Source organism: Lichenostomus cassidix, chromosome 2 (genome assembly GCF_008360975.1).
Source record: "Lichenostomus cassidix isolate B80296 chromosome 2, HeHo_3.0, whole genome shotgun sequence".
NCBI lineage: Eukaryota > Metazoa > Chordata > Aves > Passeriformes > Meliphagidae > Lichenostomus > Lichenostomus cassidix.
In genome coordinates, this window is record NC_139482.1 from 21,337,496 (window position 1) to 21,360,085 (window position 22,590).

The following is a 22,590-nucleotide window of genomic DNA, read 5'->3' on the forward strand; positions in this document are numbered from 1 at the left end:
TGCACATAAAAGGTTTTCTTGGCTTCTGGGAACCATGTGGAAAACCCCCTTTCCAGAATTCCTTTAATGATCCTTCTGATCTCCTTTTTGACCAGGCTTTGTCACTACATACACAAAAATCCCAAACCAAGATCTCAGCCATGAGTAAAGCATACAAGCTACCAACAGGTTTCCTGGCACTGACTATTGTTTTCATAATATGGCATTGAGTACTTTAACTACCAGGTAAGATTACTGAATTTGTTTTCTCTGCCATGTTCAGGAAGTAAATGTGTAAATTTCTAAAGCAAATACTCCCCAGCTGCCCAAGAATAAGAGGATATGAAATCCCTCACTCAGACTGGAAAAACAAGTGCTGATGAAGATCTGACCTGTTATCTACTGAAGCCAACAAAGCACCTGCTGCTGAGTTTGGATGCAAGAGCTCTGGATCTGCTCTGAGAGCTGCTGCACAAACCCCATGCAAGCAAACAGCATTGCCTGCTCAGTTTGTACACAGCAGATCCTGGCCCTTTGTCCTTGGAGTAAACAGCAAATTGCAAATCATAGCCAGCTGCTTAGCATTTCCAGTACATCTTGGCCTGTTTTCACTTGACAAAGCAACGTGAGATCTGTCCCCAGAGAAGTTCCTTTGTGTTGCCTGCAGGAGGACAGTCCTGTGGGTGTTTGAGGCTATGCATTAGCTGTGAGTGAGTGTACAAAGCAGCATTCAGTGAGGCCATGGGTACTTTGTGCTAGTTCCTGGTGAGGGTAAAGAAGACTTGGTTTGGCCTCTTTTAGCACAAGGCCCTCAGAAACCACACAGGAGCCTGTTGCTGGGGGGAAAGGATGCAGAGCACTTGCACAGTTTGTATTTCATAAAGCACAGCTTTTAAATGGGACTTGCCATGGCTGCTGCAGTTTAAACTCCAACCCACTGGCTCAGCTGTGAGAGAGGAAGGGCAGGTTTTAAATCTGTATTGGGATGGGCAGAAACCCCGAAAATAAATCCTTTATAAAGTAATATCAAACCCCAATATGTGTCAGTGCTTTGGAGCTGTTGCTACTGGTAATAACACAAATCTGGAATAACTGTCACTGAGAGTAGGATCTACCCCCAAAATGGCAAATCTAGAGGATATTCACTCAGACTGCTGCTACTTATTTTCTGCTCTTGTCTGTCCCTTTGTACACACAAACACAATCTCTCTCTTTCTTCTTCTGTCTTGTTTTCCTCCTCTCTGCTACTTCCACCTGTCTCTCCTCTTCTCCAGGGAGGTGTAAAGAGGTGTTGCAGGCATCCTCCCAACATTGTTGTCACTTGGGCCCATTGAGCCTTTACCTGATCTCTTCTGCAATAATTGATTCTGTGCAAAATCACTGAAGGAAGCTTGAAATGTAGTACTGCTCCATGATGGCACAGGTCAAGAACATCTTCTGTAAAGACTTATATCAACACATGTATATCAGTTTAGGACAAGTATAACAGATGTACCAGTGCTGGTTTGTAAGAGTACTTGGTGCCAGAATTATTTCTGAGAAGTCTGGCTCCGTCAGTTGCTGATATCCCAGATTACTTCACCATGCTTTTGGATATAAAGAACAGATTCTGGGACAGAAGATGACATGAAGAGGGGATGTATGCCCAAAATTAAAAAAAAAGACTCCATTACTGAGAAATGTTTTCAGAAGTATTGTTCAGATGGTTGCTTTGGATTTATTTGGTTGGTTGGTTTTATTTTTGTTGTTGGTTTTTTAAAAAAAAATTTTTAAAAGCTACTTGATAATGGTTATTTGAAAGCACAGCTGTCTATACTAAGTTAGCTTGCTTATACTTTCATGTCTTTAAGTGTTCTTTGTATGGACAGGGAGAACAACACAGAGGTAAAAAATAGTAAGCAATTCTCTTCCTATAAAACCAGCACATTCTGTCTTTTCTTTATTCTCCAGTCCAAAGGAGACTGTTGGATCTTCTGTGTGGAATTTAACAGGAAGTCACCATCCCAGCTGCATCCTGTTTCCCCAACATCCTCAGTTTAATGGAATGACTAAGCCAAGATCTGCTTATGTGAGCATCCATGGAGCAAAGAAAGATGGGGCAAGGTGAGTCCAGGCAGCTGAATGAAGACAGGATCCCATTTGATTGTTTGTCCCAAGGCTGCCCAACACCTTTGTGCCACTGAGCACACCATCAGCTGCATCTTAGCAGAAGAGGTTCCCGAAATGATGACAGAGCTCAACAGTGTAAAAAAAAAAAATTTATTGCCTTTAAAATATGTGTATTTTCATAGAATATTTGTAATATCACATCCAATGATTTATATTTTGAAATATTTTTTGAAAAATCAACAGTATTATCTTCATCAACTATAACTATGACATATAATATAACCCCCGATATAAAAGGATTTTCCTTCAGTTTCTTTTCTTACAACTCACTACTTACACAAAAAATCACACATCATTTTTTGCCTATACTTGAAAAGCTTAGGCTTGTAAGCACTTCTCACATCTCTGCCATTTTGGTCTCTACTCCTTCCCCTTGTCCCTGAATTTCTGGTAGAGCAGTAGAAGCAAAGATTCATCAGTCCTTGACCCACACACTTTGAACATCAGAGCTCCTGGACATAAACTAAACAAATCATACTCAACTATCTCTAAGGCATGAACATAGCTCTGCTTGGATCAGATGTTAATGTAGGACAAACTCATGCTAGGAGGCAAAGCTCTGTTCCTCAGCTAGCATCCATCATACACCTGTTGTGTTAGTGCTGGTGGCTTCTGGGGGTAGAAACAGAAGGTAGAATTGTGGGGAAACAAAAAGAGATGTGTTTGGGATTCTGTGGATGTGTGTCAGTGCACGTAGAGCTGAGTCCCAATGGACAGGGTGGGAAAGAGGAGCAGACACTGTCTAACACCAAAGGTTACTGTGGTTCTGCCCAGCTCTGTAGGAGTTTGGAACAACAGGGGAGGGACATGGAACACAATCTACTTCTCCTAGACCCTCTTGGGAAAGGAGGGTGAATAGGCAAGGGGAAATCCACAGAGCAAAAGAGAGGATCTGCACCTGTGTGAAAGCATGCCTGGGGTGCAGAAACTCAATGGCCTCATTTGAATGTATTTTAAGCTTGTCATTGAGCTGGCTCTGTTTTACACAGAGCTTGGCCAAATTTTCACTTTTCTCTCCCTCTCCAGATAGAGTAGGCTCAAGATGTCATTTTGATATGCCCTCATGATATTTTTTTAAATAATACAGTTCAGTGTAATTACACAGCAGACTTGTTGATAATGTAGTTTGACTGTTCTGAGTACTTGGGATTTCTCTCCCAGCCCTGTCGAATTCGTGTGAGAGGTTTGTCTACACAAGGAAATATCAGCACAAATTTGACAACCAGTACAGCACATGGAACAACAAGGGAGATCATGTAGATGTTTGGAAGATACCATTTGTATGCTGATGGGCTCAGGAACCATTTTCCACCATAAACCAGCACATGTGCAGTGCAGAAGATCAGTGCCAGATATCCCAGTTTGGACTAAAGGAGAATGGAGGAAAGAAAGAAGTGGAGGAGGTTAAAACAGCAAATTAAACCAGAACAAATGCAATTTTACGGACATGGTAAGATTTGTGGCATGTGCCAACTTGGGAACTGATGAAATGAAATAGTTTTATACGATATAAAGGCTCTTATTTTTAAAAAAAATCCATTCAAATGGATATAAGTGAAATACAGGGTTTTTTTCTCCAATCATAACTCTGATAATTTTTCCTAGCTGACACAGACTGCCTAGTGGCTGTCATATTTGTGAAAAAGAAGAGAAAATGCTGACATTCAGTGGAGAGATCCAAGATTTTTATGCTCTAGTGCTAATCCATCCATACTGTGCAAGTTTTTTGCCTTGATAAAACATTCATTGATAGTAATTTCCCCTTCTCTTGCCTCCCCTCCCCTCCAGCCCAGCTCCTGCAGAGGCATGGCAGCTTGCATGAAACTTCCTCCAAAGGCAGAGCTGAGATTATGGTGTTACCAAGGGCAGCCTGTTTATAGTCACAGTAGTTTTTACAGTCTGCAGAAAATTGCAGATTCTCTTTGGCATTCTTGCTTGGCATTGAGTTATAAAGTAATTTTCAGCCCCATTTTCACTGAAGTATCTTGTGAACCAAAAAAATTAGCCCAATAAATAGCTAAATTATTTTGTGACTTGGTACAATTGTGGCATTTGATGTCAAAGTCAGCTGTTTGTGATGTAGGAGATCACATCTTCCCAGCTTTCTCTTGTTAATGCACTATGCCCAGCTGAACAATAAGATGCCCTCAGAGCAGTTGTGGGTTTTTACAACTATATGGCCATGTGGATTTTTTTTTCACTGTGTGAAGATGCACAGTGCACAGATCTCATTTGGAGATATTAGTTAAGGAAAGCCATGAGTCTCTAGTAAACCTGCCCATGGCCATCGCTTATGAGGGAAGAAGGCTTTTTAGAAGAAGTTTTTTTAGAGGTCCTCTTCTTACCTGAACAAATCGAAATTCTCGCCAGTTGACATTGTTGCTGACTGAAGGCAAGGAAGTTATTCCCAGAAGAACAAATAAAAAAAATCCTAAAATTCCCAAAGCCATATAAGAGTCCCTAATCCAGGCAGCAGTGTTGTCGAGTGGTTCTGTTTTATTGTTCAGTGCCTGAAGGAAAGAAGATCAGGTGTATTTTAGTGACAGCAGTTTTAGTATCAATAAGTAGAAAAAAATTCCTGGCAGGTAAGTAGGAGATATATGTTATACATTAACTCTCTGGAAATCACCAGAGATTTACTTTGAATGCTTAAAAGCAGAAGATGCATTATATTACATGTGGGCTCTATGTAACTGTAAGTGTAGTATCTTTTTTTCTGTAGACGTGTTGAAGAGAGGTATGTGATCCTTTGTTAAGTAAGATTAGAAAGTCAAAATATATTCTATTCTTGAAGGTATATGGAGATAGAGTATTTACATTTTCCCTGATTATTTTATTAATATGTCAGTTATCTAGGAGGAAAACTGAGGCCAGAAATCTCCTCATCTCAGCATAATATCAACAAAACATAGGTATATCAATGTTTAAAAGAAACACAGAAGCTAGGAATATTACTCTATTTTAAAAACATTGGACTGTCCACATGGATTTCTGAAGCTCAGGATAGAAGGTAGTTTTAACAGGGCCAGAAGTAAGGATGACATTGTGGGAGGACGTCCTCCCTCTCCCCTCTCTCCTTCTGCTTCATGGCGGAACACAGATAGCTCCAGTGGGGTCAGAAGCCTAGCAGGAGGTTATCTCATGGCGCCCGAAGGTCTGAGACCTCTAACCTTGAATTCATATTTTAGTAGGAAGAGAGGATATGAAAAGAGAAACAAAGAAATTAATATGTGACTTAAAGGCATGCTTTTACAACTATAAAACTCACAAAAATATCCCAAAAGCAGAGGTTTCCTACGCATACACTGAAGATGTGCAAGGAGCTTCTCCCCAGAGTCTGGATGCAGACTCTGTGGTTACTTTCCTGGGAATTGCGTGAAAGGATTCTCAAGTGTTCTCCACCACCAGTCGGCTGGTAAGATACTTTTGGTTCCCAAGTTATATTATTCTTGCTAGCTGTTAATAAGAATAGGTACCTTTTCATAATTGCAGTCTAGCTACTCATAGTTTGCAATCATTTTATTCCTGTAAGTATGTCCTAAGTTTTTATGTCTGTCATTTTCTGTCAAAGAAATGATAATTTATATCATATTAGACTTAATCGGCCATTATTAAAGGACCTTGTGAACGAGACTGGGTCTTGGGGTGCTAGGCACCCTAATAAGAGTTACTGCCTGTTGCTAGAGGCCTGAGAAAATGGCAGAAACTCATAAAAACTCCTGTCTCCCAGTCATGACAGACAAAGAGCAGGGAACAAAACTTACCTGGGAGATGATTTCTTCACTGGTTGTCCACTTTACAAAGGTGCGGAGTGGAGTAACAAGATTGAACAAAACATGCAGGCAAGCAAATGCCAAGGCTATTAGTCCAAGTTGTTTCCTACACAGCATCCATTTGTCCAGCCAGTCTGGGAAACGGCGGTATTTGGTACCTCTGTATAACTGAATAATTGCAGCAAATATACCAGGAAGATAAACCAAGGCAAGAAGGGTGAGTGCCATTACTGGGCAGACCCGATTTGGAATGGTAATTGCAATAAAAAATGAAAAGTCATTGTTTTCGTAAATGTAAGGGTAAATTACATCAAGAGCCAAACAGTAGAAGAAGAAGAATGCAGCTAGGCCAAGGGACAAAAAGATGGGAAACTTCCACATTGGGAAGAGTTGCAGAGGGTAATTTTCTATTTCCTGAGCAGCCAAGAGGGATCCCTTATCTACTGGAGTGAGACCCAGTGCACGAACAATATTCATCACCATTTGTTTAGCTTCCACATCATCTCCACAGACAAACACCTGCAGACAAAAACAAACAGAAGTTTTATTTTTACAGAGTTTTATGACATTCTCTACTGCCATCCTTCCTGGATATGGATAGTAAGCTTCCTAGGCTGCTTGTTGGCTTCCCTGCTGACCTTGATTAATATAGGCAAAAGGTAGCCTATAGGTGCTTTTGGCAAACAAGTCAAATGATTTCTAATATGATTCTTTACTTTGGGGAAGGAGATTGTTTCAAGTGGCAAAATTTTATATCTGGGGAGAACAATGTATAACATGTTTAGTACATGTCTTTGCATAGAAGACTTGACATACTTTTGTGAAGGTCTACAAGTAGTTTGTATGCACAAGATTTTATAGGACCAAACTGAAGCAAGATTTTTAATGGCAGTAAGTAAAAGCAAAATTGTCAGTTGCTCCTATAGCGGTCCTTAAGTACTCCAGGGAAGTGAGGACAGAGATCTTTAAGACACAATTTTCCTGTCACAGAAGTAACTATTAGTTCTTTCCAGGTCTAGTAAAATAGTGAAAAAAACATTTTTTCTGTGAGTGAGTAAGACAATAGTCATTTTGGAACTGGGAGAAAGGGGGATATTTCTGCTCTTTTTGAGATGATGAAGGCTATAGAGCCTAGGGCTGGCAGCCCTTGGGTTTTTAGCCAAAACTGTTTATCTGGCAGCAGAGTTAGGAAAGGTTTGAGTAGCTGGGTGATTTCATGCGTTGTACAAGAGCACTGTGCTTTGAAGTGGCAGAAACCAGGGTAGTAATAAATGATTTGTCTCCATGTAAGCTGCCGTGTTGCTTGCTGTGGCCAGCTCTGTGCTTGCTGGCCTGTGGTTAAGGAGCTGGTTAAAATGGTTTGTGCACACTGATGTTGTATTAAACTTTGGTGACAATGATTTAGAAACCTTTAGTACCTTATTCACCTTTTAGCTTACCTCCTTTGCCCATACTCATTGCCCTGTCATATCCCTTGCCACCCTTGTTTTGCTTTCTTCGTTTTATTCTCACTTTGAAAATTCCTCCTATCTCATTTCTGTTGAACTTTACAACCCCAAGGAACAACAAACAACCCCAACAATCCTCCTGATTTGTTGTCTCCCTTTGTACCTCTGCTGTCTTTCTTTCCTTGCTTCTCTGGTGTCTCTAAATACCTTCCTGAGTTCAGAGGGAAACAATTGATACTCCTTGTCATGCCATAATAATAACCCAAAGTAATTTTAGCTCCCATTTAGTTTGAAAAGGGAGATTATAGTGAAAATACCATCTCAACCCTGTCTGATTCTGATGTCCCAGCTGTGTTTTGTGTAGCTGACAGGAAGCCATGTGATGTGTGACTCAGTGACAGAGGAAATCCCCGCTGCTCAGCCTTACCTGCCGGCTTGCATCCAGCGTGCCTGACTGCAAGGCCCAGGCTGACACGGTGTTAAAGCCTTTCACAACCTTACTGCCAGGCAGCAGCTGAGCCAGGTACTCTGCGTTGGATTCAGGGTACTGGTTTAATTTCAGGTTGTTGCTTATGTCCACCAGGACTTTTCCATGGAGAGTTTCTGCTAGCGGCGTAAGAAAGTTGTAATGTTGCCTCTGGATTGCTATGATGATGACAGTGGCTTTCTGTGCTGCCTCTGCATGGCTCAACACCTCTGCATCCTTGGGAATCAGGTTGGATATCTGGGTGCTCCGGCTTCCATACACCACGGAGTAGCCAGACTGAATCATCTTATACCCCAGAGCTCGTCCAAAATCTCCGGTTCCAAATATGCATACTGTCTCTCTCTTGTTAGAAGTGCTGGGAGCCAAAGCCATTATGTTGGAAGAATTTTTATTCATCTGTTAAAAAGAAAAAAAGTCATAGGAACAAATTAAGCAAAACATCAATCTCTTGAAAAGGAAAGGTTTGTATTCACTCTGGGTGTACAAAATAGACATCTTAGCATCTTTTTGTCCTTTAATGTGATTCCTGCACACTCTTCTGAATACACACTCTCAGCAGATTTATGTCCAGTTTTTAAAAAACCATTCTGACTATTCAGTTCTCCATCTCTTACAGCACCCTCTTTTCCATCCTTTTTATGGATTTTAACATCCAGCTGAACTGTTCCAGTTTTCCTCTCTCAAAGACAAAATAGGAGGAAAAGACACAGGAGTACAGAGAGCAAGTGTAGCATGCTTTTCAGTGTAATTTTTGCTTACTTATGCTATAGAAAAGCATTGAGGAGGAGTGTGTTTCTAATCAGATTGGAACCTGGAAGGTGATTTTTAACATACTTAAAGAAGGGCTCCTATAAAAAGTAGCTATAAACCTGTCTGTTTTTCTCAGTATTTCCTTAATGCAAGCAGTCAGTGCCAGTTTGTTCTATTATTTTTCTTCATTTTCCTGAAGACTGTTCCATGAAGCATTTGGACAGTGGACTTGAATATTTCATGCTGAAAATAGACTTTTGATATTTATATATTACTCATAGTAAAATTCTCTTTGAGGTTTTTTTCTATCTTCCTTTATCACTGTACCTGGCAGCTTCAAAGTCTTTAATGTATTATCCATGCAATAGCAGTGTGTTTGCTCTGTACTTGCAAAGTGAGACCCCTGATAAAAATACAGAAGCAAAAAGATCTGTTTCAAAGGTCTTGCAGTAGGTCTACATGCTATTCTCCCTAACCAAAAAGTGAACTCAGAGCAGAAGACCTAAGACCTCCAACAGGAGACCCTGAGACACTCCTCTCTTGGGCTGTCCACTGGTACTTAGAGCAGCAATTTAATTTGCAAGAGTCCTGATTCAAGTCTTTTACTGCATCAGAGCTAACTGTCTTAATTAGAGCTGTGGGAATAACAGATTTTCCAATTTGCAGGAAAGAAATGCATGAAATGGTTAGCTAGAATTAAAACAACTGCTTTGCTCCTGCTCTTTATGAACCTTTTGCTTACGTTATTGTGTGAAGCACCATTCAGAAGGCTGCAATTTAAATGTACTGCCTTTTAAAAACACTGAGATGATGTTCTTTGCTTTCTTTTGTATTCTTCTCTAGCCAGAACAGTTTTTGCTTTTTGAAAATCCAACATGATTTTAAATTATTTGACCCAAAACTTGCATTTGTTTGTGAATGAAAACAATCAAGCCTCAGCTTCCCCCTAGCTGCCATGACCTAGGGATAAGAGCTGTGAGTCAAGGATGCAATTATCTGTGGCCTATGCTGTGGGGGGTGCAAGCTTTGCTAGCAAGATAGACACATAAATTCTTGTTCTGAGAATGCCATGGGAAGATTTTGGCTTGGACTAGCTGTGTATGCAGGTATGTAGCCCTCAGCTGGCATCAGAGCCTGCCCAGCAGCATTCTTGCACTGAGCTGTGGGAGCCCTGGCTTAGAGAGGTGCCAAGAGAGTTCCTGTGGTCATTAGGGGAGGTGAGGATTCAGGCAGAGCAGGGCTGAGCCCCTGTGTGCTGGAGGATCTGTGTGCTGGGACAGGTGCCATGGGTGTTAATGCAGTGCAGCAGGGTGTTAATCCTGGCTCTGTGCAGCTGGACTCCATGGGCTTTGTCAAGGAGTACACTGAGCATGGAAATAGATCCTCAAAGGGACCCATCTGAATGTGTCTTGCATATTTGTGTGCTCTGACACATGCATAAAATTGCAGAGTCCTTTGACATATTTAAAAATCATTCTCTGAAGGTTTTATTAATGTCCCACAAGGCTCTAATGTGACTAAAGCTATAAAGTTCCTTTCTGTAATTTCAAATAGAACAGAACAGTTGCCTCTGTAATATTAATAAATGGTTCAACTCAGTACCTAATAATACTCAAGTCTCCTTAATTTCAACTTGTAACAAAGTAGCCTCCTATCAAAAATAAAAAGTAAAACTTATTTGTAACATGCAATCATCCAGCTGAAAACATCTGTATTTGTCTTCAAGAAATCCTCAAGTTATTGCTGAGTGAACTTTGCAATTTATTCTCCTCTCCAAAGTAAGACTGGAAAAAATAAAACTCAGATGGATGATATCAGGTATTATATTTGGTAGATCAGTCAACTTATGTTTTGTTTGGGCTTATAAAAATATTTAACATAGAAATGGATCCACCAGCAAGAAGTAAGTATATAAAGTACTTCCATTGTTCACTATTACTGAACATGTCATTTACTAGTGAATACTGAACTCATTTTGCAAAAGAAGAAAAAAAGAGGGAGATGAAAAGAAATATTAATGGAAGGAATATTTTTTTCAAAAATACGTTTTCTTGAAGTGCTATTGAAGATGTAAAGGGAATGTACAAGGCATGGAAAACTGATGAGAGTTAAGATTTTCTTTAGTACTTGTGGTCTGATTTAGCTTAATATCATTTTTAACAAGAGAGAAAATTTTCTTGAATAAATTAAGCAGAATTCACCTTTTCTTTCCAAGAGTTACTTAATAAGGACACCCACAGCTGTTATGATAGCACACATTATATATTAGACATAAACTCTTCACCAATGAACTTTTTAACAAATAAATTACATTGTAAAACTGATAGTGCATCTGCTATTTCTGAGAATCACGTGAGACAAGGCAAATTTACTTCTAAATTCCAGGTTTTCTGGACCATGTCTTCTTCTAAAAAATGCAGTAATTAAGTTAATTTTCTCCATACAATCCTTCTTTTTCTTCCCTTCATCATGTCTTTGTGTCAGTTGGCTCTTATTGAACTAAAAGAAGGTTGTAGGCTTAGCAATGAACGTCTGGAGTTTAATTCAGGCAGTAGGATATGAGCATATAGAGAGTGCATAGACATGTTCTGGCATTGCTGTGTGTACAAGAAAATGCAGCATCTCATGGAAACTGTGTGGTTGCAAAGTCAAAAGAAGGAAATTGGACTCCCAGATTGATGACAGCTGGAGCTGGAATGTAAGAAGATAGTAATTTTCTCTAGGACAAGGTTTTATTGTCATGTATCAGTGTGAAAGATGGGAAGCAGAAGTATATCTCACAAGACACAAGGCTTGTTTGGTGAGTGGGAGCTGAGCCCAAAGGCTGACACTGGGCTATCACTCAGCAGCCAGTAGCAGTGGAGCTCTGCTCCATGCCCATGGGTTATGCTGGGTGCTCTCAAAGCACCTGAGGAAAGCAGAAATGCCAGCAAAGAAACATGCAGTAATCATTGTCTGTTCTTTTACAGATGTAGCCATATATTATCTGAGAAAAAGCTATAGAGATTTGTATGCATACATAATTGTTTTGTTCATATCCATCCCCCTTACATTAGAGCACTAATAATGCCTTTTGTTATTTGAAAGATAATCCGTGTAAGCTTCTGCAATGATTAACTGTGTCTTTTCTCATCTGCATTATTGTTGTATTCTTATACACTGAATTATCCTGTTTTAAGGAAAATGGTGGTCATCTCTGAGTTTAAATTAAAAGGAGATACTGAAAGAAAAAAAAAGAAATCACCTGCAAGACTGTAATTTTTCCTCGTTGCATAAACACTAGGGGAAGTGAACAAGGGTACAATGTTTAGTTAAGCAGTTATATGCAAATACTTGATTACATAGGAAATTGAATGAAGGCAGGCACACTGCCTTGCACATGGAATGAAAGAGGGATATCCTAATAGAAGCAATACCACAGATGAAGTCCAATTCCAAAAGTGGAAAAGTGGAGATGGGATGGATAATGGAAATAGTAGAAAGATGTAAAATGAAATGCAGATAGAAGATCAGTGGAATGATTTGATTCAAAAGTTAGAAAGACAAGATGAAAGGAGCAGGAAAGAGTAATATTGTTATTTACATTTTAAAAATGAAGAAGACAAATAGCTCTGATAGTGATCTCAAGAGGTTATCTAGTCCATCTCCCTTTCTAAGGCAGAATCAACTGTGTTTAAACCAAGTCTGGCAGATGCTTGTTTCACCTGTTTGTAAGACCTTCCTGTGTTGTGTATACTGAAGCTCCTTGCTTACTGCTTTCTCAGCCATTTTATTAGGGAGAGTTTCCTATGAGCAATCTGTATTGCCTCCCCCAGTGTATACACAGCCATCAAAGCTGTCAATTTCTCCCCCTTCTCTTTACAGCAGCCTTTGTTGGACATGAAAGCTGTTACCATTTCACCCTTTTCTTCTAGAGATAAAACAGTCTCACATCTTTCCTGCAACTTGTGTTTCTGAGTGGTGATCTTTCTCATGGCTTTCTTCTGATCTTCTTAGACCAAACTGCTGCAACTGGTAATTAAAAGTGTGGTGCTAAAACTGACTGCAGTACTCTCACAGAGATCTTACCAGCTAGAGAAGGATTGCTTCAGTTGCCTCACAGAGCACATGCAATCCTGCTGTCACATTTGTCTCATTCACAGCACAGCTGATTTGTAGTCAGCTTGTGATGCTTTAAGGTGATGAGTGCTTTCACAAGTAGTGTGTGGCAAGAGGGACCAAGATGTGGAGTGCTACAGCTGGTGCTGAGCTCATGATTTGCACACCATCCACGTGTCAGATTTCCACCTTGGACTAACTTCAGTCTAGCACTGCAGCCTGCATGCCAGTAGCAGCTGAGTGCATTTGGGTTCACCTAAAACACATCTTCTGGCTCACCTTTTGTGGTAAGGAATCTAGTATGGTCCAAGATCAGTCTGAAGTGTAAAACAAAGCTTGAAAAGTGATGATCTGCTTCTGTATCTGATCAGAAACACTAGTGCAAATGCATCCTGTTACACCCAATCCTTTAACTGGACTTCTCCCACGCCAGTTGCTCCAGTCTCAATTTCTGTAGTGTTTTCTGACTCAGAGCTGTATTGTGCACTTGTCCCTGTTGAATAGAACCATATTGTTTCAAACTGTAGCTTCAATTTGTCAAGATCATTCTGATTGCCAGGCTGTCCTCTAAGTTGCTTGCAGCCCTTTTCAACGTTGTCAGAGTGTCAGCTTTAATGAGTGGAGTTTCTATTTTGGCATCTACACCATTGAATGAAATTCAGGAATAGGAGTTTTGCCAGGAGAGACTCCCTGTATACCTGCAGTAAATGCAGTCTTTTATTTTGACCATGGTTCACTGAAAGACTGAAAATATTTTCTTTTGCTAGTTTCACAGAACCCTTCCTTATATTAGTTTAATCTAAACTGCATTTTCGTAGTTTGCTTTTGAAATATTTTTTTTCACGTTTACCATGCTAAAAAGTTGCTCATGTCAAGCTGTATCACCTCTGTGACTCACAAGGCCTGTTATCCTTTTGTAAGAAATAATGGGGTTGGTTTGGAATGACTTATTTTTGATTAATCCATGTGCCTAGAATCTGTTTCTTTCTTATCTTCTACTTGCTTCCTCTATTTGTTTGAGAATTGTATTTAAATGGATTGGGCCATAATTCTGCACCTCCTCTTTCTTCTTACACTTAAAGATATCTGTTACTGCCTCTCCAGTCTTTCAAAGCTTTAGCTCTTCCCCACAATTCCTAAAGACAGTTATTTAAAACCGTGGATATGCTTCAGTTTCCACCTGAATTGTGTGAGGTGAATTCCATCAGCCTCGCTGATCTAAGGTCGTTTAACTCACCTAAGCCCAGCCTAATCTCATCCTTCTGTTGTTCAGCAAGAATTTCCAGCTTTTTGCTACTGATGTAAACCCTTCTATCATGGTTGACCCTTCCAGTGAACAAAAAGTGAAATAGCCATTACAGACTTGGCTTTCTTGGAGTCATTAGTCCATAGCTTTCTCTCAGCTGAGTGGTGGATCAATCCTCTCCTTGATTTTTCTTTAACAGTTTTGTTTTTACAGGAATTTTTTGTTATTCTATATGTACCTCTCTAATTATATTTCCTTTTATGCTGTGGCTGTTCAAATCATATCAACATATTAGCACAATTCTGTGCTTCTCCATAGATTTTAGCTTATGTGTATTATTTGAGTTTGAAGTTTCGAAGAACTGACTGCTGTTATGGCAGTCCTTGCTCTGCATTGCCATCTTTATATTTCTGCTTTTAGCAGAGTTTCTTTAAGCAGCTGCCAATCTCCTGCCCTCATTTTCTTCTCAAATTGATGTTACTTTTCATGGAACATCACCTTCCCATCTTCAGAGTCTATTGTACTCTGCTTGTTGTTCTTCTAGGGGAACAAATCCATTTTTTATTGTGGTAAGATGAGAAAAGCTGTGAGTAACCTAAATTTAAATAAGTTAAAGAAATAAACAACTTTGTTGAAGAATGAAGCAGAGAGTGCGAATGTGTGTGACTGATTGGAGGAGGCACCTGCGAATGGTTTGCTAACCAACTATAATGTAATAAGAAGCACCTGCTATGCATTTGAAGAAAGGGTGTAAAAAGGTATACCAGGCAATAATAGGAAGCTAGTGCTTGCTGCTGTGGTTAGTGTCAGCCATGACTCCTCCAATGGTGACCCTGATGTCACCACTGTGTCAAGACTGCGGATCAGAGAGCAGCTGGCAGTGGAGCACAGCCAAGCGAACAGGCGGAGTGAGAGCCTGAAGAAGTCTGGATGTTTTAAGAAAGAAAAAATCAAAGAGACACCCGACCCCGGGTGAGCAGCTGGGAACATAGAAATGGGGACTCAAATGTAAGTAGAAGAAGACCTTATTTTGAACATTCTGCTGTGAATTAAAAAAAAAAAATGTTATTTGTGCAAGGTGTGAAAGTTATGGTGAAAAGAGAGAGGCAAATTGGACCTGGTATGGTACAGCAAATCCAAACTGGGTGTCCAAAATGCAAGGACCAAGTTGAAAGAATAAATCCAAAGGACAGGTGTGACAATTACAATGACTGTAAAGTTATAAGAAAGAAAAGGATCCGTTTACAGAGCACTGTTACCTTCCAAAAGAAAAACTGGTAGAAATTGATGTAATTTACAATGTAAGTTTTCACAGTGAAAACTGTGTACCTATAATAGCCACTGGTTTTGCATTCAGCATTTGTAGTTAAAAAGCAAAAAGGGGGAATTGTGGTAAGCTAAGAAAAAGCTGCAAGCGAAACCAAAATAAGTTACATCTGTGCCCCTAAAAAAGAGAAATAAACAACTGTGTTGAAGAATGAAGCAGAGAATGCAAATGTGTGTGGCTGATTGGAGAAGGTACCTATGGATGGTTTGCTAACCAACTATAATGTAATGAGAAGCACCTGCTATGCACGTGAAGAAAGAGTATAAAAAGGTTTTTTTTGTAAATAAGACTCCTGCTTTGTCTTGTAATCTGTGACCAAAAGGTGTATATTAGACAAAAATGGCCCAACACAGTAAAATAACACATAGCAACCCATTAAATATAGTACAAAAAGAGAACCTATTACTTCATTTTTTGCATAAGTAGTGCTGCATCTTTGGAATAGTTTATGAAATATTTCACACATGCTTAATATATGGTGATCCTGGCGTAACTTGGAAAACAGGTGAAATGAGACTTAAAAATTCTCCTCAGAAAGGCATGTGCACTACTCTGAGGCAATCCCATTTACTTAAAATTTCATTTTTCTATTCCCAAAGAGAGAGAAAGAATGTGCTCTTGTCTTGGGGTGCTTTTATGATGACACTCTATTCCTGATTGTCTGCTTTATGCCCAGAAAGAAGTCCTGTTGCTGTAAGTTGAATCTGGGGACGGGGCGGGAGCCGGGGGAACTCCATGGTGGGTTTTCTTCAAACCCTCACTTCCAGCATGCTCGGGGTGTGCTGCAGATCTTTGTTATGTTATTGCTCTTAGCTAGCTCAGTTCCTGTTAGCTGAGGCAAGAAGTTTTCCCCTGGACTGCAACAGTAACACTTTGGTGTCTTTTGTGGGTTTTTTTCTGGAACTCTTGGGCTTAGCTCTTGTCTGAGATTGTCCCATTGGCAGGGGCTGCCTGGCACAGACTGGCAGGGAAGCTGTGGGGACACCTCACCTTGGCCAGACCTCAGGAAAAGCTGAACCAGTGAAAAAAGGGACTATAACATCCACCAGTTTCCTCTGCAATAGAGACCAACAACATTGGAGTTCACCAGGTTCCCATCTGTTTTTTCTCTCATTCCTGACGTGCTGTGTGGGCTCTTCTTCCCTCACAGGAGACAAAGCCTTCAGCCACTTTGTTGTTCCCTAGCACATGGCCAGTGGAGTTTTTTTCCCTGGCACTTTTGGGTTTGTTTGTTCTGCTGTGGGTGGGGCTGTGATTGTGTGTGGGTAAGGTTCTGAAGGTTCAATAACTAACAGTTATTAATTTCTTTTGTGTCGTGTGGGCACTTTGTCACATAAACTTTTTTTTTTTTCACTTTCACCACCAGTATTTATTTCATATCGGCCAGAAGGAATTGCTAAAACCCCTTTTCTTAGAGGAAACACTCATTCCAGAGTGCTTTCTCCCAAAAATTGTCTTTAAACCAAGGCAAAATTTGGTGCCCATGTGAGGCAAGAGAAAGTGAACAAAAAAAAAAAAGGGACAATAATTACGTTCTGGTTTTAAACACTTTGTATTGGGGTACAGTAGTCAGTGGTTGCCATGGTGCCTGATGTAATAATGTCTTTCTGGTACCTAGGCATGTTTGCCTAACCACAGATAGGGGCAATTTTGTCCCTGGCATATAACTTTTGCAGATCAGGGACATGAATCAGGTTTGCCATATTGATGTTGTGTTAAATACATATTGTAGTATTGGCTTTTTGCAAATATTAAAATGGATGCTATGTGTATAATAATTCTTACTGAAGTAGCTTTGTTATAAAGATATAGTTGTGTAATAATAATTAATGCCTTTATTTTTGTGACTAACTTGACTTAGACATAGTTGTGAAACAGCTGATATGGTTGTGTTAGAGTACTTACAGTAACTGAAATAACTGCCTGCTTGGTTGAATAATATTTGAGGAATGGGTGTGATGAGGACCCTGCCACTGACATTTCAACTGTCAGCAGCTGTCACCTGCTGAAACCACGGAACAGGGGGCTGTTGGGGGGGGGATACACGACCCTCAAGACCACAACCAAGAGGACAGTGCATGCTCTAAAAAGGTGGCTCAGAGGAGGGGCATGCAAAAAAGTTCCTGGAACATGCAAACTAGTTTGAGGGAATGTTTGAATATGTTTATAGTTGTTTACGGATCTGTATTTGTCTGATACAGTAGGAAGGGTATGTAAGGAATGTCACCATTGGTAACAAGTGTGCCTCTGGCTAAGGCTAAGCACCCAACACTGTTATTTTTGCTTCATTCCTTGTTTCCCCTATTGTCCTTTTCTAAACTTTTCAAATTCTAACAGGAGAGTGAACTTTGTTTTTCACAATGTGCCTGGTAGTACTGATATATTGAACTTTAACAGAGGTACTGGGAGCTGTTGAGAATGTGCATGCTCTGTTGTTTCTCCATCCTGGTCTCAGCAGCCAGCTTTTAGGGTTTTTTAGTAATTACACCCAGTCTGTTAGGGGAAATAGTAGGGGATGATGTTTCCAGCCCTTCATCTCCTTCTTCCCCTTCAGATCTGGCACATCACCTTTTGTGAGTGTTCAGTTTCCCCTGGATGTTAAAGAGACCTCCTTCCTGTTGTTTTAGCTGGCAGCTTTCCTTTATATGGTCTGCAGCTTGTCTAGAATCAGGGCTGAGATTTCCAAAGGGGCTGTCCAGACACCTGCCCCAGTTGTGGAAAATTCTGAGTGGTGTGGGGTATGGAAGAGCATAGGACAAACCCTGAAAGAATTCTCTGCCCTGATAGCTTGGAACTTCCCCCCTGAATGAATTCAGAATCCAGCTGAGGTGGAGAGCTACCTGAAAGAGAAGTGCAATGACAGCTCTAATGAGGAGAAGAAGCTCATTGCAACATGGTGGGCCCTGGCTAATGCTCATTGCATACTACTAGATACAACCAGAGGGGTTGGAGGATAAATCAGCAGACACCCCAGTCACTCAGGCTGCAGCTAAACCACACACAAAGCCTAAACCAATAGCAGTTGCTCCTGTCCAGAAAAGGAAACACAAAACCAAATCTATTTGCCCAGTGAATGATGGGGGGGAGCCAGGACCCTCACAGCCAGCAGAGGAGTCTGATCCAGAAATCATTACTGTGTCTCTGTCCATAGAAAACCTTTGTGACCTAAGAAAGGATTACACCCAATGGTCTGTTGAATCTATATTATGTTGGTTGGTCTGCATCTGGGACACTGCAGGCGATGGTACGATTCTGGATGATATGGAAGAGAGGCATTTGGGATCCCTGTTGTGTGATGTGGGTATTGACCAAGGGATGGCAAAGGGGCCCAAAGCTCTCAGTCTCTGGACATGGCTCTTAAGAAGTGTAAGGGAAAGATACCTGTGCCCAGAAGATCTCCAGGTGCAGTAAAACTCATAGAAGACCACAGAACAAGGGATTCAATGCCAGAGAAAACTGGCAGTGGTGGAGATAATTTTCTCATATGACCAAACAATTAGGAGTCCAGACATGGTAAAATGCACACCAGTGATGTGGCTTACACTTGGTCAACTTGGGCCACAAGAGTATGCCTTGGTCTTTTGGACTACGTGGATCCTGGCACATCAGAACCACAAAAATATGAAGCTTTAGTTGACACTGGTGCGCAGTGCACACTAATCCCATTGAGACATGTGGGGGAAGAACCTGTTTCTATTGCAGGGATGACAGGGGGATCACAGGAGTTGACCCTGTTGGAAGCTGATGTATGCCTGACTGGAAAAGAGCGGAAGAAACATCCCAATGTGACTGGCCCAGAGACACTGTGCATTCTGGGCGTAGACTTCCTCCGGAATGGCTATTTCAAAGACCCAAAGGGACTGAGGTAGGTGTTTGGAAGAGCTGCTGTGGAGGTTAGAGGGCATTAAGCAATTAAAAAACTTGCCTGGGCTGTCTGAAAATTCTTCTGCAGCTGGACTCCTGAAGGGGAAAGTGCAATGTGTACCAATTGCCACCTCGACAGTGCACCACCGACAGTACGGAACAAATCGAGATGCTGTGGTTCCCACCCACAAGATGATCCATGAGCTGGAGAGCCAAGGGGTGGTCAGCAAGGCCCACTTGCCCTTCAACAGCCCCATCTGGCCTGTGCACAAATGTGGAGAATGGAGATTGACTGTGGACTATCGTGCCTTGAATGAGGTGACTCCACCTCTAAGTGCTGCTGTGCCAGACATGCTAGAGCTCCCGTATGAGCTAGAGTCCAAGGCAACAAAGTAGTATGCCACTACTGACATTGCAAAAGCATTTTTGTCAATTCCTCTGGCAGCAGAGTGCAGACCTCAGTTTGCTTTCACCTGGAGGGGAGTGCAGTATACCTGGAACCAACTGCCCCAGGGGTAGAAGCACAGTCCCACCATCTGCCATGGGCTGATCCAGGCTGCTCTGGAAAAGGGTGAGGCTCTGGAACATCTGCAGTACATCAACAACATCGTTGTGTGGGGGAACATGGCAACAGAAGTATTTGAGAAAGAGAAAATCCTCCAGATTTTCCTGGAAGCTGGCTTTACCATCAAAAAGAGCAAAATCAAGGGACCTGCTCAAGAGATCCAGTCCCTGGGAGTGAGGTGGCAAGACAGGCAGAGTTAAAAAAAAAAAAAGCATAAAGTAAAGCACACTGAAATATTTCAGTCAATGGTCCAAAGCAAAGCCTAGATTATGATCTTCTGACTGACCCATTCTGGAGTTGGAAAGGTGTATATTCCTTGGGCTATGGGGAGGCATGTACACTGCACAAAAGCAATGGTGTCATACAGGGAGGGCTTTATTTCTGTAGAGTGGCCTCAAGAACTGGAAACACCATAGTTTGAAGCTCACGGGAATGGGTGCTCTATTTTAGGTTGTGTGTTAATGTCCAATAATATTTCAAAGTGAAGCTTGGAAAAAAAGGTGAATTTAAGAAATATTTACTTACAGACCATGATGCCTTTGAGCTGAAATCTGTCTAGGCTGTGTTGAATAGATCTTTATGGTCTACAAGCCATATGTGTCCAATAAGTCATTCCAGTATATCTAGTGATTTTTCTTAGAAGAATTTACAAATATCCATAAGTCAGGGATGACGATTCTTCCTGCTTTGTACTTCTAGCTGAAATTGCTTCCATTTCATGAAGCTGAACTGTCATATTTAGAAGAGGTTAACCAGGGATGTTTGATGTATTCTGAAAATATGAATATCTCTTTTGGATATTTATATACTGAAAAGATTTGTAGATCCTTCAACTGAAACTATTTTTAAAATTTCACTTAAACACCCCTCTTCCCGCACAACCATTGTATCCTTTCCCCACTGTGTTGGTTTGGAAACAAACCAGTGGGAGATCACAAGTCAAGATTGAAATTAAAAATAAGTGAAATAATACAAGGAAAAGCACTGACAAAGTCAGATACAACCTAACACCCTGTTAGGGTGGTAGTAGCAGTCCAATTGAAGTAGTCCAGTTGAAGCGGTGATCCTGTGAAGGTCTAGTCCCCAGCTGAAGATCCAGTAGTAGCTCTGGTCCTCTGGGAACCCAGTAGACAGGGCCCCCTCAGGCACTTCCAAGGCCAGGTTATATCCAGGTGGGAACACCTGGCCCCTCCTTCCTGGGCAGAGCATCCCACAATGGGATGAGATAAGTCCATGAGTCACACGGTGGGTCCCTGATGGCCCATTGCCTGTCATGCGGGGTGGGTCATTAGCAAGTGATAATAGCTAACGGATGGCCCATTGCCTGTCATCCGGAGTGGGTCATTAGCAGGTGATAGCAGCTAACGGCCCACAGCTGGTGGTAATAGAATACTTAACTACATCTGTATTGCAACCTAGGACACCCACATTTGGGATGCAACAGTATTCTGAAATTTAGAACTGCTTGTGAGAGAGAAAATAGGCTGTAGAACGTCTGCCCCTAACCATACCAGGTTATTCTGTCCTATTTATGTAATGTCTTTGCAGCTCCTCTCTAGCTAATAAAAAATGAGCTACAAGGAGAAATGTAAGCCCTAATAATAGCAGTGTAGAAAATGCAGAAAGATCAACCAGCCAATTTTATAGACTCAGGAAGAATACAAAATCCCCAAATCCATTTGGAGCAACTCACTACAGCAGCAAGGTACAGCACTGGCATAGCCAGACTTTTCCCTGAGTTCCCTAGCTGACAAAATCACCCCTACTGCCAACATGCTCAAACATATGACTAAGTCACAGGAGCTGAAAAAATTCCTCCATATCAGTTTGTCCACACTACCTCTGCATGTCTTCCTCTGAGCTCTGAAGGACTAAGTCCCCATCTGACCAACTCTGGCTGCATGTGCATGGTATTTATGTTCTGTTTTACTCCTTCCTGACACTTTGTAAAAATGAATTTTCCAGAAACAGGCTTCTTGATATATATTCCTTGGTATCATCCAGCACAGGAAGAGCTTGAAAAGCATCATTTTTCTTCTAGGCTTCTAGTTAGACAGACAGCATCTATTCTTGTTTCCCTCCTTTTTCTTTGATTTCCTTTTGAAAATGGGGATTTCGTTATCGTGTGAGCAATAATCAAGAGACACAGAGAAATAAAAGTTATCATTTATCCAAGGAGAAATAATTTTTAGCTATGCTCCCTTTAGAAGGCTAGAACTTCTTTTCCAGTGCTACATTTATGATATTATAATTAATCAGAGAAAAAGAAATTGTACTGCATCATGACAGAGAGCAATAAGTGGGCGACATGAAGATGAATAGGCTACTTAAGTGAGTAGATGATTTCTGGTTCCAGCCTGATAATGACATAGAGGACTTGAGTGTCTATAGTGCTATCAGGTTCCTCAGACTCCTCAGTAGTTTTATTCAGGGCTTTTGAGGGTTCATGATATTACTGTCATTATTGCTATGCTTGGCCACCAAGCAGACAGGAGAGGAAGTTATTTGAATGACACAAGGTGCAGGTTTCTCTGAGTAAGATGAGTTTCAGTGGAAAGGATGAGTTTAAGTTCTTCAGAAATGATTATGAGCTGTTATTAAATGACATCTTTCTTCCAAAAGCTCTTGCTTTTGATCATGGCACAACAAATGTTCAGTCCTCAAAGTCTCTTCCCTTCACAGTTTCTTCTCACTGACCTCACAGCACTGACCATCCTTGCTGCTCCTCTTCTCTTTCTGGTACATTCCCTGTCTTTTCAGCTCCTTTTAAAGTATGCTTATTAGCACTAGTGATCTCCCTGCTTTCTTTGAGAGTATCCCAGCCACATTAAGGTTACTTTTTGTGAAAGTGATGTTTACACCTAACTCAGTGAAGTGGGAATGA

General features: G+C 40.9%; 1 protein-coding gene across 1 annotated transcript; it reads right to left on the bottom strand.

Moving 5' to 3' along the window:
- Nucleotides 1-2,794: 2,794 nt before the first annotated feature.
- On the bottom strand, nt 2,795-8,314 carry LOC146440944 (metalloreductase STEAP4-like). The gene is made up of 4 exons (XM_085050659.1): nt 7,797-8,314; nt 5,913-6,440; nt 4,494-4,658; nt 2,795-3,515 (listed from the first exon to the last, which is right to left on the bottom strand). Exons 1-4 carry the CDS (start codon nt 8,250-8,252, stop codon nt 3,246-3,248), a joined length of 1,419 nt encoding a protein of 472 aa, XP_084906785.1. The 5' UTR covers nt 8,253-8,314; the 3' UTR covers nt 2,795-3,245.
- Nucleotides 8,315-22,590: the final 14,276 nt, after the last annotated feature.